The 15,941-nt window shown below is 37.3% G+C and overlaps 1 protein-coding gene across 1 annotated transcript in view; it reads right to left on the bottom strand.

The window, feature by feature from the left end:
- Nucleotides 1-15,941, bottom strand: part of WDR76 (WD repeat domain 76) — a 55,782-nt gene that overhangs the window by 11,400 nt on the left and 28,441 nt on the right. The window contains exons 8-9 of the mRNA XM_065906737.1: nt 13,414-13,567; nt 5,923-6,081 (exon numbers count right to left, since the gene is read on the bottom strand). Of these exons, the coding sequence (XP_065762809.1) occupies nt 5,923-6,081; nt 13,414-13,567 (313 nt within the window). The remainder of the gene's footprint in view (nt 1-5,922; nt 6,082-13,413; nt 13,568-15,941) is intronic.

Raw genomic sequence — 15,941 nt, 5'->3', positions numbered from 1 at the left:
CTCAATGAAGCTTGTTTAACTCAATGAGTCAGGCTGTGCAGGGCCACCCGAGACAGACAGGTCACACTGGAGAGTTCTGACAAAATACGGTCCACTGGAGAAGGAAATGGCAACCCACTCCCGTACTCGTGTCAGGAGAACCCCATGAACAGTATAAAAAGGCAAAAAGATAGAACACCGGAAGACAGACACCACCCCCCTCCAAATCAGAAAGGGTCCAACATGCTATGAGGGAAGAGCAGAGAGCAATTACTAACAGCTCCAAAAAGAATGAAGTGGCTGGGCCAAAGCAGAAATGATGCTCAGTTTTGGATGTGTCTGGTGGTGAAAGTAAAGTCCAACGCTGCCAAGAACAGTATTGCATAGGAACCTGGAACGCTAGGTCCATGAGTCAAGGTAAACTGGACACACTGAAGCAGGAGATGGCAAGATTGATCTACAGATTGAGAATCCCCAAAATGATGTTATTTACCCTTGACACCATTTTACTAGACCAACAAAGCTCAGCCACAAACCAGGAGCCTAAAGCTTTAACTACTGACACCTCTGTCTCAACTTCAAGGCATCTAACAGCTGTCTGTTGACGGAATCAAGTCTGCACGTGGGTTTGGTTTGGCTCACTGTCCTTTTTTTTTCCCCTTCATAATTTCTTTTTACAGTTTTACTGAGATGTAGTATTTCCTATACCATAAACTTCACTCTCACCATGTTCTTTAAACTATGACTTAGTTCACAACACTGACATACTAGAATATATTTTTTTAAATCTTAGGATAACTTAGGAGTCAGTGAACTACAATGGACAGGAATGGGCAAATTTAATCCAGATGACCATTGTATCTACTACTGTGGGCAAGAATTCCTTACAAGAAAAGGAGTAGTCCTCATAATCAACAAAAGAGTCTGAAATGCAGTACTTGGGTACAATCTCAAAAATGAAAGAATAATCTTGGTTCATTTCCAAGGCAAACCATTCAGCATCACAATAATCCAAGTCTGTGCCCCAACCACTTATGCCAAAGAAGCTGAACAGTTCTATGAAAACCTACAAGAACTTGTAGATTTGACACCAAAAAAAAAAAAAAAAAAAAGTCCTTTTCATCATAGAGGACTGGAATGCAAAAGTAGGAAGTCAAGAGATACCTGGAGTAACAGGATAGTTTGGTCTTCGAGTACAAAATGAAGCAGTGCAAGGCTAATAGTTTCACCAAGAGAATGCACTGATCACAGCAAACACCCTCTTCCAACAACACAAGAGACCACTCTACACATGGAGATCACCAGATAGTCAATATTGAAATCAGACTGATTATATTTTTCGCAGACAAAGATGGAGAAACTCTATATAGTCAGCAAAAACAAGACCTGGAACTGACTGTGGCTCAGATCATCAGTTCCTTATAGCAAAATTCATACTTAACTTGAAGAAAGTAGGGAAAACCACTAGACCATTCAGGTGTGACCTAAGTAAATCCCGTATGATTATACAGGGGAAGTGAAGAATGATTTCAAGGTATTCCATCTGGTAGACAGCGTGCCACAGTCCTTCAAACTATGGACAGAGGTTTGTAACACTGTACCGGAGGCAGTGACCAAAACCATCCAGAAGAAAAAGAAATGCAAAAAGGCAAAATCGTTGTCTGAGGCAGCTTTACATACAGCTGAGGAAAGAAGAGAAGTGAAAAGTAAGGGAGAAAGGGAAAGATATACCCAACTGAATGCAGAGTTCCAGAGAACAGCAAGGAGAGATAAAAAGGCCTTTTTAAATGAACAATGCAAAGAAGTAGAGGAAATCAACAGAATGGGAAAGACTAAAGATCTCTATAAGAAAACTGAAGCTATCAAAGGAACATTTCATTCAACGATGGGCACAATAAAGGACAGAAGCAATATGGACCTAATGGAAGCAGAAGAGATTAAGAAGAGGTGATAAGAATACACAGAAGAACTATACAAAAAAAAAATTTTAATGACCCAGGTAACCAAAATGGTACAGTTACTCACTTAGAGCCAGACACCCTAGTAGGTGAAGTCAAGTGGGCCTTAGGAAGCATTACTTACAAACAAGCTAGTGGAGGTGATGGAATTCCAGCTGAGCTATTTAAAATCCTAAATGATGCTGTTAAAGTGATGCACTCAATATGTCAGCAAATTTGGAAAATATGTCAGCAGTGAACACAGGACTGGAAAAGGTTAGTTTTCATTCCAATCCCAAAGAAGGGCAATGAGAAAAAATGCTCAGACTACTACTGTACAACTGCACTCATTTCACATGCTAGTCAAGTTATGCTCAAAATCCTTTAAGCTAGGCTTCAGCAGTATATGAATAGAGAACTTTCCGATGTACAAGCTAGGTTTAGAAAGGGCAGAGGAACCAGAGATCAAATTGCCAACATTCACTGGATCATAGAGAAAGCAAGGGAATTCCAGAAAAACAGCTACTTCTGTTTCACTGACTACACTAAAATCTTTGTTTGGATCACAACAAACTATGGAAAATTCTTTTTTTTTTTTTCATTTATTCATATTAGTTGGAGAATAATTACTTTTCAATATTGTGGTTTTTGCCATACATTGATATGAGATGGTTTCTCTCCTGAGAAACCTGTATGAGGGTCAAGAAGCAACAGTAATAACCAGTAAGAACAGTAAGAACCAGACATGGAACGACTTACTGGTTCCAACTTAAGAAAGGAGTATGACAAGGCTTATACTGTCACCCTACTTATTTAACTTATATGCAGAGTATATCATGCGAAATGCCAGACTGGATGAAGCACAAGCTGGAATCAAGATTGCCAGGAGAAATATCAACAACCTCAGATATGCAGATAATACCATTCTAATGGCAGAAAGTAAAAAGGAACTAAACAGCCTCTTGATGAGGCTAAAAGAGAAGAGTGGAAAAAGCTGTCCTGAAGCCCAACATTCAAAACTCTAAGATCATGGCATCCAGTCCTATCACTTCATGGCAACGAAAAGGGGAAAAAGTGGAAGTAATGACAGATTTTATTTACTTGGCCTCCAAAATCACTGTAGACGATGACAATGGCCATGAATTTAAAAGACGCTTGCTCCTTGGAAGGAAAGCTATGACAAAGCTAGACAGCACATTAAAAAGCAGAGACACGTCACTTTGCCGACAAGATCTGTATAGTCAAGGATATGGTTTTTCCAGTAATCATGTACAAATGAGAGAGTTGGACCATAAAGAAGGCTGAGTACTGAAGAACTGATGCTTTCAAATTGTGGTACTGGAGAAGACTTTTGGGAATCCCTTAGACTACAAGGAGATCAAACCAGTCCATCCTAAAGGAAATCAACCCTGTATATATTCATTGGAAGGATTGATGCTGAAGCAGAAGCTCCAACACTTTGGTCATCTGATGCAAAGAGATGACTCACTGGAAAAGATCCTGATGCTAGGAAAAAACAGAAGGTTGGACATGTTGGACTGCAAGGAGATCAAACTGGTTGGTCCATCCCAAAGGAAATCAGTCCTGAATATTCATTGGAAGGACTGATGCTGAAGCTCTAATATTTTGGCCACCTGATGTGAAGAATGGACTCATTGGAAAAGACCCTGATGCTAGGAAAGATCAAAGGCAGGAGAAGGGGACGACAGAGGATGAGATGGTTGGATGGCATCACTGACTTAATGGACATGAGTCTGAGTAAGTTCCAGGAGTTGGGTGATGGACAGGGAAGTCTGGCGTGCTGCAGTTCATGAAGTCACAAAGAGCTGGATACAACCAAGCAACTGAACTGAACTATTACTCACTTAATACCATTGTATCATGATTGATCAACAGAAAAATAATAGAATTCTCTATCACCAAAGCTACCATTTAATAGAAAAACCTATAATCACTTTTTAAAATCCAGATGCATATCAGAATTACAAATGCCTAGGTATTGCTTTTTTGGCCAAAGCTCCAGATATGTTTCTAATGAGCAGTCATGTTTAAATCCAACTGGACTATATGATGATCTTTTACTTTCATCTAGTTTGTTTCACTTTTTCTATTTCATACTCAGTGCTCCATTTCATTCAGTTTAGGTTTTCCAATTTCTCCATCTCTTTTTCTTTTGTTCTCTCTCAAGCCTTTATCAAGCATAGCACAAAAACTTTTGTATACATATATATATGTTATGTGTATTTTAGAAAACTTATGAATTTTCACCTAAGTAAAAAATTTATGACATTTTGATTTCACTTGTTTGACTTAGTATGAAGAGAATGCTAGATTTCTAATTTTAAAAAAATAGATGCAACAAGTAACAAGGGTTTACTGTATAGCACAGAGACCTATAATCAATATTTTTTAATAACCTATAATGGAAAATAATCTGAAAAAATAATATGTATATATGTATAACTGAATCACCTTGCTGTGAACCTGAAACATTGTAAGTCAACTATGCTTCAATAAATATATGTATTAAGAAAAACTCCTATAAGTAATTATGAATAATCTGTACACAGAACATTAGAATAATTACAAAGACATCAGAATGTGTTAATTTTGAGTACCGGTTTACATAAAAAATTAAGGCATACATAAAATTAGGTCATCAATTAGTATTTATGATGATAAATCATAACAGTGGTGATACTGTGTTTTCTTTACTGTTTATCACATATAAAATTGCCCTAATACTGAGGATGTCTAAAAACTTCAAAAGTTCCATTCAAGGTAAGTTAAAGGGTGAAAACCTACATCTAAACCATGCTAAACTTCACAAAGATTAAAATTCACATTGAAAAAGGGTTTAATTTATAAGAATTCTCTTAACGAGAAAATCTAATACGGTTAATAAGCAAATGTGAAAGCTCACTTGAAATGACATGTTTGTTGTAAGCATTAAGTAGTAGATACCTAAGTAGGAGACCAAATGTAATCACTAGGATCAAATATTGTAAGGATTCCTCAGGCCTTTGGAAGCTTCTGGCCCACCCAACCAGAGGTCAAATGGATTGAAAACCTTCAAGGGGTAAAGTCTATTTATCTTGGTAGAGTATCTCTAGGTAGATGGATAGTCACAAGTATGAGCCTAATATTTTTCAACTATTCTTAAACAGACTTCAACTTAATCTGACCTCATAGGGGCTACATTAGCCCAGGAAAAGACCTTATCCTCAAGAGGTAGTTATGAATAAACCTGGCCTAAGATGTTCTGAATGAAATCGCCTGGGTGTCCATTTTTGGCCAGAGTACAGTTTTATCACATCCAATTGCAGCATTTCATTCTAACTTCACCAGACAAAAATAACTGAGCTAATCTATTAACAGATATATATATGGCATGTAAGACATGATAAATCTTAGCTAGAAGACAAAAAAAATTTTATAGTTTCTGTGTTACATTACTGGCCATATGTTTTACATATAATGTGCTATAGTACTATTTGTTATGTGATGAATTTCTCTCTAGTCTTTTCTGTCACATCTAAGACTCAGCCTCACAAAATTCATATCTGCAAAGGCTAGAAATAATAAACAAAAATATAATAACATTCTCATATTTTTCCTGAATAAAACATAAGTTTTAAGCCTTGCAACAGAAGAAAAGGTTATTGTCTTTCAAATATTTTTGCAAAAATAAAAAATAAGAGAGAAAAACCTATCATGTGCCAGGCTCTGTTTTAAGCACATTAACTCGCTTCATCCTTATGACAATCCTGTAAGGTAAATAGTATTACTGTTTCATTTCAAAACTAAGGAAGTTGAGACACAAAGAGGCACTTGCCAAGGTCAAACAAACAGTACCAGACGGGATATGGATTTAGGCAGTATAGTTCTAAAGTCCCTGTTCCATACCAGCTCATCCAGTCTGATGGTATAATAATCACTCACGTGGCATTTCATAAAGAATCTAGAATATCATCTAAGGTCAATATGTAAACATATTAGCATTTACCTCTTCAAAAACAGCCCTGGAAAAATCCCCACAGCGTAATGTGCCATCATAGCTCAGTGACAGAAGGTGAGCCGGATTGGCAGGCGAGAAGTAAAGACAGCTAACCGGCTGACTGTGGGGCTGAAAAAGATAAACTCCATCCTCTTTAGGTTGGTGAGTCTGGAAGAGAGTTAGGGGTGGGGAGAGAGACAAAAAATGGTGAGAAATAGTAATATATTCCATGTCATTAAGTTGTTAAAATGTTTATGTCTGTATTATATTCAGTCTTTTCTCAGACTTTCTAACCTCCCGATTAGAAAGTCAGAACTAGAAACTTTATACTCTAAGTTATTTTCCTAATTTTCAACCCAACAGAATGGTCTCATTTATTTTAATAGTTTCCAGTTTTTTGCAACTAGACAAGTAGTTTTTCATAATGCAGAGGGGAAATAATTACTGCTTATTCTGACTTCATTTCACGAAATCCTCAGGAAATGTGAGATTTACTTTTTATTTCACACACAGGATAATTCCTTCCTACTAAAATACATCAATGTCACTTCTACTTTGCTTGCTAAGTATGCTTCTATATGAGTAAATCATCCTGGGCACAATTTTTGTAAGGTGTTTGGTTCTGGCACAAAATGATAAGTTTTTAAAATATTTTATCCCCTAAAAACTCTGGCCACCTGATGCGAAGAGTTGGCTCATTAGAAAAGACCCTGATGCTGGGAAAGATGGAGGGCAAGAGGAGAAGGGAGCAGCAGAGGATGAGATGGTTAGATAGCATCACTGACTCAATGGACGTGAGTCTGAGCAAACTCCAGGAGGTAGTGAAGGACAGGGATGCCTGGCATGCTGCAGTCCATGGAAACACAAAGAGTCAGACACAACTTAGCAACTGGAAAAAAAAAAAAAAAAACCCACCAAATCCCCTAAATACCCCATGAAAAATGCATGTATTTGAATTTCTATAATAATATTACTGCTTCTAAAGATTATCCTTTCACTACTGGATTATCAACTCCGAAATCATCATGTTTTGAATTTCCATATTATATTCCTATACCACATGTCATATCATGAACCAACGACTATCATCTCCAAATCTAGCTTAGTCTGTTCTGAAATACTCAAGCATTGTTTTTGTCTTTTTTAAGTTTTTAAAGAGAAAAAAATCTTAAAGAAAAGAAAGAAAAAATTTTTTAAAAAAGGAAAAAAATTACAATAACGCAAACTCTTCCTCCTACCCAGAGTTAACCACTGTTAACACTTTGGCATCTTGTCCATAGCATATATTTTTTTAGAAAAACAATACTCTACAGACAAAAGTTCTGAAAAATCATTCAAAACCCAAAATTGACCAACATTATCACTGAAATACTAAGCAATCATTATATATGTCTTTACATGTAGCTACTTATATGGATAGGATAGAGAAGAAATTTGGGGGGGAGGGGCAGGGGAAGGCCACTTTTAATAGTATTAAATTTAACTATACTTTAAAAAAATAAAAGAAAAGCAAGCTGAAGGAATTTTTGAATTTCAAGTATTTCTTTACAAGAGTTATCTAAGAAGGAAAAAGTATAAAGCACTTACAGTCATTAAGCTTTATTTTTAAATTTAACTATGTATGTCTCAATTTCAGATTTCTATTGATTGAGGACACTATTTCCCCCCCCGGCCCAATCTCCCCTTTTTCTATCTCTAGATTTATTTTTATTTTGTCCAGGTTAACAACATTCATATCTAGTTCTGTAATCATAATTCATATTGCTATTTAATATTAGTTCCACATTTAAATGGATTTAATACTCATCATTGATTCTTCTGTCAAGCTTCTTCTCTCCTGAATTCTTAATTTTTACTTACTTTTAAACTGGCTGAGATTTTCTATCAAGCAGTTTTCCAGATAGACTCACAGGTCTTGAATTTCTAGAGTTTTTTCACATGTGAAAATACCTACCTGCTGCCTTTACATTAGAATAATATCCTGGGCTACCTATGTATTCCAGGCCACACTTCCTTCCCTCAGAACTTTGTAGACATTACATGAAATGTTGTAGAAAACTGAGGCAAGCCTGACTTCTCCCCTTGAATATAATTTGTTTTTCCTACCTGAAGAATTCTTTGTCCTTTAAGCTCCAAAGTTTCTGAGAACATGGCATACATTTTCAAATGTGCCAATCCAATTCTGACTTTTCTCTTAAAACTTTTTTTCATCTGTGTTTAAGATAACCTCAAATCTTTCCTTTAATATCAGTAATTTTATTTTCAGCAATGTCTACTATTCTGTTCCTTCTAATCTATTAGTTTCACTGATTTTCTTATTTGTTTTCTTAGTTTTGCTGGCTCCTTCATTCCATTGTTTGTTATCTTATCTTTGAGCCTTATTTTACCAAAATTAACGTTGTTATTAACTTATTCCACAGCATCACTGTCCAAAAGAACTTTCTGAGATGACAAAAATAATATATGTATGCACTGTCCAATATGGTATCCACTAGTCATGTGTGGCTATTAAGCACTTGAAATGTGGCTGGTATAAGTGAATAACTGAATTTTCTATTTTAATTACTTTAAAAATAAACACAGGTATTCTCGCTATTCAGAAGTTTGCTTTTTGCTTTATATCACTTCACTCTTACAAAACACCTATATTAATACCTATTTTTGCCAACTGAAGGGAATCCAAGAGGATTTTCATTTTTATGAGAAAAGGTAAAAAATGAAAATAGCATTCAGCATTTGTTTTGCAGGAAGCTGTCACAGAGGCAGCGCACCCCAAGCCGCAAGGGGCACCACCAAGCTCTGAGCCAGGGACCTTACACTCAGCATCTCAGCGTGAAGCCGCTCTCGGCTCTGAACTGTGTCTGACAGCACCTGTACTTTATCTTGATTTATTCTGTGCATGTATTAGCAAGACACCTTAAGGTAATTGCCTCTTTCATTATACCATTTGAGTTTACAAACGGTTTCATAGTAATACTCTACTTTTGGAAGAGGAGGGAAACCCATAGTCCAAATTTCATTTCAGTCCAAAAATAACAAGTGTGCATCTAATGACTTCAAACCGAAATGAGTCCAGGACCAGTTTGGTTTGAGCCTAGAAATGACTGTCTGTACACAATGGATTGGAATATGAAAACTGAAAGTACAAGCACCAATAAAGACTATTACAGTAATCCCCAAAAAGAAAATGTAGCCCTCACTAATGAGGTGTTACCCAGGATAGGAAAGGGGGGGCAAAACCATTAAAGGATTTTACTAGATATAAGGAATGAAGGGACAACCTATTCCATGGCTTCCTCTTGCTTTTAGGATAAAAAGCGAAATTCTCAACAAAATTTATGAAGACATACATCTGACCTATCTTCCCACCTCTGTATTTCCCACCCCCACTCCACGCATCCCTTCCATCCATGCCTTTCTTGTCCATGCTCCAGCTACACAGGCATTTTTTCAGGTCCTTGAACGTAGCAAGCAGGCACCCTACTGCCGAAGGTCCTTGACATTCTGTTCCTCTTTCCTGAAATGCTCTTTTCCCTTTGTTTGCTTGATTTATTCCTACTTAGCTTTCAAATGTCAACTCGATTCTCACTTCTTCAGGGAAGCCTTTCCTGATCCTCCAAATTAGGCCAGTCTACCTGCTACGGAAAAATATCACTCTTCCTTCACTCCATTAATCACCGTATATAATTCACTCCACTTATCAAACATATAATTACTTCACTCATGCTGCTTTTGCCACTAAATTCCAAACCCTATGAGAACATGGACAGTCTTTCCTCACAAATATAGCTGGGGTATCATTAGAAGAGTACTTAACACAAAACACTCAGTAAGTGTGGAATGAATGAATGGGTCCATGACTGACCAAATGAATGACAACGCAACTTTTCCTAGGTGAGACTAGGAATCTGACAAAAAGTTAAGTGGAAAACTGAGGGACTACCAAGGCAATTCAATGTAGTAAAGGAGTCTTTTCAACAAAAAGTGCTGGGACAACTGGATATACACATATAAAAAGATGAACTGGGGCCCTTACTTCAGAGCATATACAAAAACAATTCAAAGATAATAATAACTCAAGGTGGATCAGTGAACTAAATGTGAAAGCTTAAACTATAAAAATATTTAGAGAAATACATAGAAGAAAAACTTCCTGACTTTGGGCTACATGGAAGATTTCTTAGGTGACACCAAAAACACAATCAATTAAAAATTTGATGAATTGGACCTCATCAAAACTCAAAACTTTTGCACTTCAGTAGCGTTAAGAAAATGAAAAGACAAGGAGAAAAATTTGCAAATCAAGTATCTGATAAGGATGCACATCTAGAGTATACAAAGAACTCTTATAACTCAACAAGAAAACAAACAATCCAATAAAAAAAACTGACAAAAGACTTGAATAGACATTTCACCAAAGACACCCAAATGGCAAGATAAGAGCCTCAACATCATTATTCATTAGACAAATGCAAATCAAAAACAGGGAGATAAAACTTCACTAGGAAGATAAACCGACTTGAAAGGCTATAATCAGAAAGACAGACAATAATAAATGCTGGTAAGCATGGAGGAAAACTGGAACCTTCATACATTGCTGGTGGGAATAGAAGATGGTGCAAACCCTTTGGAAAGCAGTTTGGCAGTTCCTCAAATGTTAACCAGTTACCATATGACCTAGCAATTCCATTCCCAGGTACCCACTCAAAAGAAATAAAACACATTGCCACACAAAAATGTGTACACAAATATTTAAAATCGAATTATTCAGAACAGTCAGGAAGTGGAAACAACCCAGATGTCTACCAAGTGACAAATGCATAAACAAAATGTTGTATAATCAAACAAGGAAATACTATTCAATAATAAAAGACAGAAGTGCTGATAGATTAGCATCTACTAGCATGGTATAGTAACATAGATACAACTGAAAACCATACTAAGAGAAAAACACCAACATAAAAGACCATGTAGTCTATGATTCTATTTATATGAAATATCTAAAAAGTGCAAATTTGTAGAGATTTGCCTGGGGATAAGGGTAGAAACAGGGATTAAATGTAAATAGCTGTGAGGAATCTTACAGGAATGATGAAAATGTTCTAAAACTGAATTGTGATGATGGTTACACAACTCAATAAACTTACTAAAAATCATTAAATTGTACATTTTAAATGTGTGGATTTTATAAAATATGAATTATACCTCAACAAAACTAATTTAAAAAACAAAAACTAGGGGAGGACGCCCCTGGCTGTCCAGTGGCTAAGATGCCCCACGCCCTGTGCAGGGGGCTCGGGTTTGTTCCCTGGTCAGGAAACCAGATTCCACATGCCAAAACTAAGAGTTCACATGTTTCAACTAAAGATCCCACGTTCCACAGCTAAGATCAAAGAACCCATGTGCCACAACTAAGACTCAGCACAGTTAAATAATAAAAATAAATATTAAAAAAAAAACTAAGGAAGTTGGGGAGTGAGAACAGGATAGCTAAGACACTGACTTTAGACTTACTCAGTCTGTTGAGATAACCAGGTGTCCTGAAAAACTAGAAAGTTGATAAAAACATTGCACTGCAGACATCCAATAAAAAAGATGTTTGGAGTCATCAGAAAAGACACGACAAATGGACTGTTCTACATGTCTTCAACTCTGCTATACATCAACACCCACCCTGAAAAGGTACTCACTTGACTATGCTAATTTTCTATTTTTCCTTTTCTAAGTTCTTCAACAAATAGTCTATCCACTGTTTTCATTTCTTCTTCTACTTCATATTTTTAAAATTTTTGTTTTATTTATTTTTGGCTGCACTGGGTCTTCATTGCTACATGCGGGTTTCTCTAGTGCAGTGAGTGGGGGATACTCCTGATTGGGATGCTCAAGGTTCTTATCACGGTGGCTTCTCTTGTTGCAGAGCACAGGCTCTAAGCACTCAGGCTTCAGTAGTTCTGGTTCACAGCCTTAGTCGCTCCACAGCATGTGGAATCTTCCTGGAATAGGGATCGAACCCGTGTTCCCTGCATTGGCACGCAGGTTCTTATCCACTGCACCACCTGGGAAGTTCCCTACCCCGTACTTTTTTAATCTCCTAAAAGTCTCTGTTCCTTCCTTACCTTATTGTTGAAGCTATTCTCCCAACTCACTAATCAGACCCTGTGTCAAAACTAACAGCCCTTTTTTCTGTTCCCACCAAGTCATGTCCAACTCTTGCAACTCCATGGACTATAGCCCTCCAGGTTCCTCTGTCCCTGGGATGCTCCAGGCAAGAATACTGGAGTGGGTTGCCACTTCCTTCTCCAGGGGAATCTTTCCAACCAAAGAATCAAACCCGGGTCTCCTGCATTGCAGGTGGATTCTTTACCAACTGATCTACAAGGGAAGCTGCCCATTCTTCTTAACTCCTCTGAAAAAAAGCCCTGTCAGACTCCCATGCTTGAAATTCATCTCTTAGCTTATACAACCTTATACTATTTCTGGTCCTCTTCCCACTTCCCTGCTTCTGTTTTCTTTACCAAATCCTTTCACCTCCTACCCCTACTAACATCTTATCAAAATAAGCAAGAACCTATGCACTCAAAATAAAAGAGAACTTGGTTTTTATTTCTTCTCTTCTCACAAAATTCATTTTATTTATTAACCCCAACCCTCAACAAGTCACAATGGCTTCTCCATCTCCATTAACTGTCCTTAAGGCATTTTTCATGTCTTTGTCCTACTTCCCCAATTAGAAAATAAACTTCAGGGCTTCCCTGGGGGCTCAGTGGTGAAGGATCTGCCCGCCAATGCAGGAGACATGGGCTCGATCTCTGATCCGGGAAGATCCCACACGCTGCAGAGCGACTAAGCCGGTGTACCACAGCTACTGAGCCAGTGCTCTAGAGCCCAGGAGCCACAGAGCCTCTGCAACAAGACAAGCCACCAAAACAGGAAGCCTGAGCTTCACAACTACAAGGGAGCTCCTGCTCACCGAGCCTGAAGAAACGTCCAACAGCAAGGGAAACCCAGCAAGGCCAAAAATAAATAAGTAAATAAATTCAGAGGACATTAACTTGGCTTTCTTCAATTTTGTAACCACTAAAAGCAATCAATGCATTATTATATATGTAATGAAAGAAATTTAATATCAGTTTCTGACTCATCAAAAAACGACTAGAATCATCCTAAGAAGATCCATGGGAAGATATTTTGATCCAGTTTGAAAATTATATTTTAAACAAAATTAGAAAACTAAGAACTTGCTGTGATATTTTCATATATACATTTAAAGCTGTAATAAAGTTTCCTGGCAGGCATTTATGCCCAGATGACTAATGATATTCAAGCTAAAAATGTCAGAAGTTCTATAAAGTAAATTTAAATTCCTCTAGGTTTCTAAAATTTGGAATCACAAAGCAATAAATCTCAAGTAACATCTAGAAACACATGGCTCTAGGCTGTTCTTTCGCAGACTATTTCCTTTAGTCGAATTTCAGTATCTTCAAAAAAATAATAACTTACCAAATCCCAAAGTCCAACTTGCCCATATTTGGCCCCAGCTGCCACCAAAGTCCTCATTTCTGATGGGTGGATGGCCATTGAGGTAATTGAGCCTCTGGTAACTTTACAGACAGTATCTTCACTAATGACCATGCCATTTAAATTGACTTTGTAGCTGAGAACATTAAAAAGTTAAACTTTAGAAGTAAAACCAAACTCAACGGTCAAAACAATGAAAGGTGATTTAAAAAAGAAAAGTCACAATAAATGTGGGAAAATATTCAATTTCCTGGCAATCAAGGAAACCAAATTAAACAACAGGGTGCTATTTTTCACTCATAAAAGTTAGCAGGCTATAGTTAAACATTCATATATACTAACAGCAGAGTAAATTCATATAAGATTTTCAGAAATTTAAAAAAAAAAAGATTTTGGAAAACAATTTGGCATGTCCTAAAGGGGGACCCAGATAACCACAATGCTATGGCCACTTACCTAGAGCCAGACATCCTGGAATATGAAGTGAAGTGGACCTTAGGAAGCATCACTACAAAGTTAGTGGAGGTGATCAAATTCCAGTTGAGCTATTTCAAATTCTAAATGATGATGCTGTGAAAGTGCTGCACTCAATATGCTAGCAAATTTGGAAAACTCAGCAGTGGCCACAGGACTGGAAAAGGTCAGTTTTCATTCCAATCCCAAAGAAAGGCAATGCCAAAGAAAGCTCAAACTACTGCACAATTGCACTCATCTCACACACTAGTAAAATAATGCTCAAATTTCTCCAAGCCAGGCTTCAGCAATACGTGAACCATGAACTTCCAGACATTCAAGTTGATTTTAGAAAAGACAGAAGAACCAGAGATCAAACTGCCACCATCTGCTGGATCATTGAGAAAGCAAGAGAGTTCCAGAAAAACATCTATTTCTGCTTTATTGATTATGCCAAAGAGTTTGACTGTGTGGATCACAATAAACTGTGGAAAATTCTGAAAGAGATGGGAATACCAGACCTGCCTCCTGAGAAATCTGTATGTAGGTCAGGAAGCAACATTTAGAACTGGACATGGAACAACAGACTGGTTCCAAATAGAAAAAGGAGTACGTCAAGGCTGTATATTGTCACCCTGCTTATTTAACTTATATGCAGACTATGTCATGAGAAACACTGGATGAAGCACAAGCTGGAATCAAGACTGCCGGGAGAAATATCAATAACCTCAGATGTGCAGATGACATGACCCTTATGGCAGAAAGTGAAGAACTAAAGAGCCTCTTGATGAAAGTGAAAGAGGACAGTGGAAAAAGTTGGCTTAAAGTTCAACATTCAGAAAACTAAGATCATGGCATCCAGTCCCATTACTTCATGGCAAATAGATGGGGAAACAGTGGAAACGGTGACTGACTTTGTATTTTGGGCTCCAAAATCACTGCAGAGGGTGACTGTAGCCATGAAATTAAAAGATGCTTACTCCTTGAAAGGAAAGTTATGACCAACCTAGACAGCATATTAATAAGCAGAGACATTACTTTGCCACCAAAGGTCCATCTAGTCAAGGTTATGGTTTTTCCAGTAGTCATGTAAGGATGTGAGAGTTGGACTATAAAGAAAGCTGAGCATCGAAGAATTGATGCATTTGAAGTGTGGTGTTGGAGAAGACTCTTGAGAGCCCCCCCGAACTGCAAGGAGACCCAACCAGTCCGCCCTAAAGGAGATCAGTCCTGAGTGTTCATCGGAAGGACTGATGTTGAAGCTGAAACTCCAATACTTCAGTCACCTGATGCAAAGAGGCTGATTCATTTGAAAAGACCCTGATGCTGGGAAAGACTGAAGGCAGGAGGAGAAGGGGACGACAGAGGATGAGATGGTTGGATGGCATCACCGACTCAATGGACACGAGTGTGGGTAAACTCCGGGAACTGGTGATGGACAGGGAGGCCTGGCGTGCTGTGGTTCATGGGGTCACAAAGAGTCGGACACGACTGAGCGACTGAACCGAACTGAAAGGCTATTAAAAACGTCCATAATATTTGACATATTAACCTCACTTCTGGAATCTATCCTAAGGAAATAAGCCATTATCACAATATAATCTTCAACAGATACACACATACAAACACTCGAAACTAAATAGAAAACAACTCCAAATACCAAGAGGTTAAGCAAATTTCATCTACTGAATGAAATATTACTCAATTATTCCATAAATTTAAAGAGTAGTAACATCCAACCACAATGTTAATAGAAAAGCATAATGCAAAACTGTATATATATTAAAACATAATGAAGCAAAAATGTATGTAATTATACTCATTTATTAAAAACTGAATGAATATATATTATGCACCATGTACTTTTCTGGCTATTGAGATAAAATTCATGCATTCATGAAGCTTGTGTCCCAGTGGTTTTGTATATGGCAATATTTGAAAGGAAATCACACAAAAAAACAGTTGTTAGGGTAGAAACATGTTGGATAATGCTTTTCACCTCATTTTCAAATTTCCTCTAATGGTACATAGTCTTTATAATTTAAAGATCTCAGGAA

This window comes from Muntiacus reevesi, chromosome 15 (genome assembly GCF_963930625.1).
Source record: "Muntiacus reevesi chromosome 15, mMunRee1.1, whole genome shotgun sequence".
Classification (NCBI taxonomy): domain Eukaryota; kingdom Metazoa; phylum Chordata; class Mammalia; order Artiodactyla; family Cervidae; genus Muntiacus; species Muntiacus reevesi.
The sequence above is the reverse complement of the archived record's forward strand: the minus strand, read 5'-3'. Positions and strand labels throughout refer to the sequence as shown.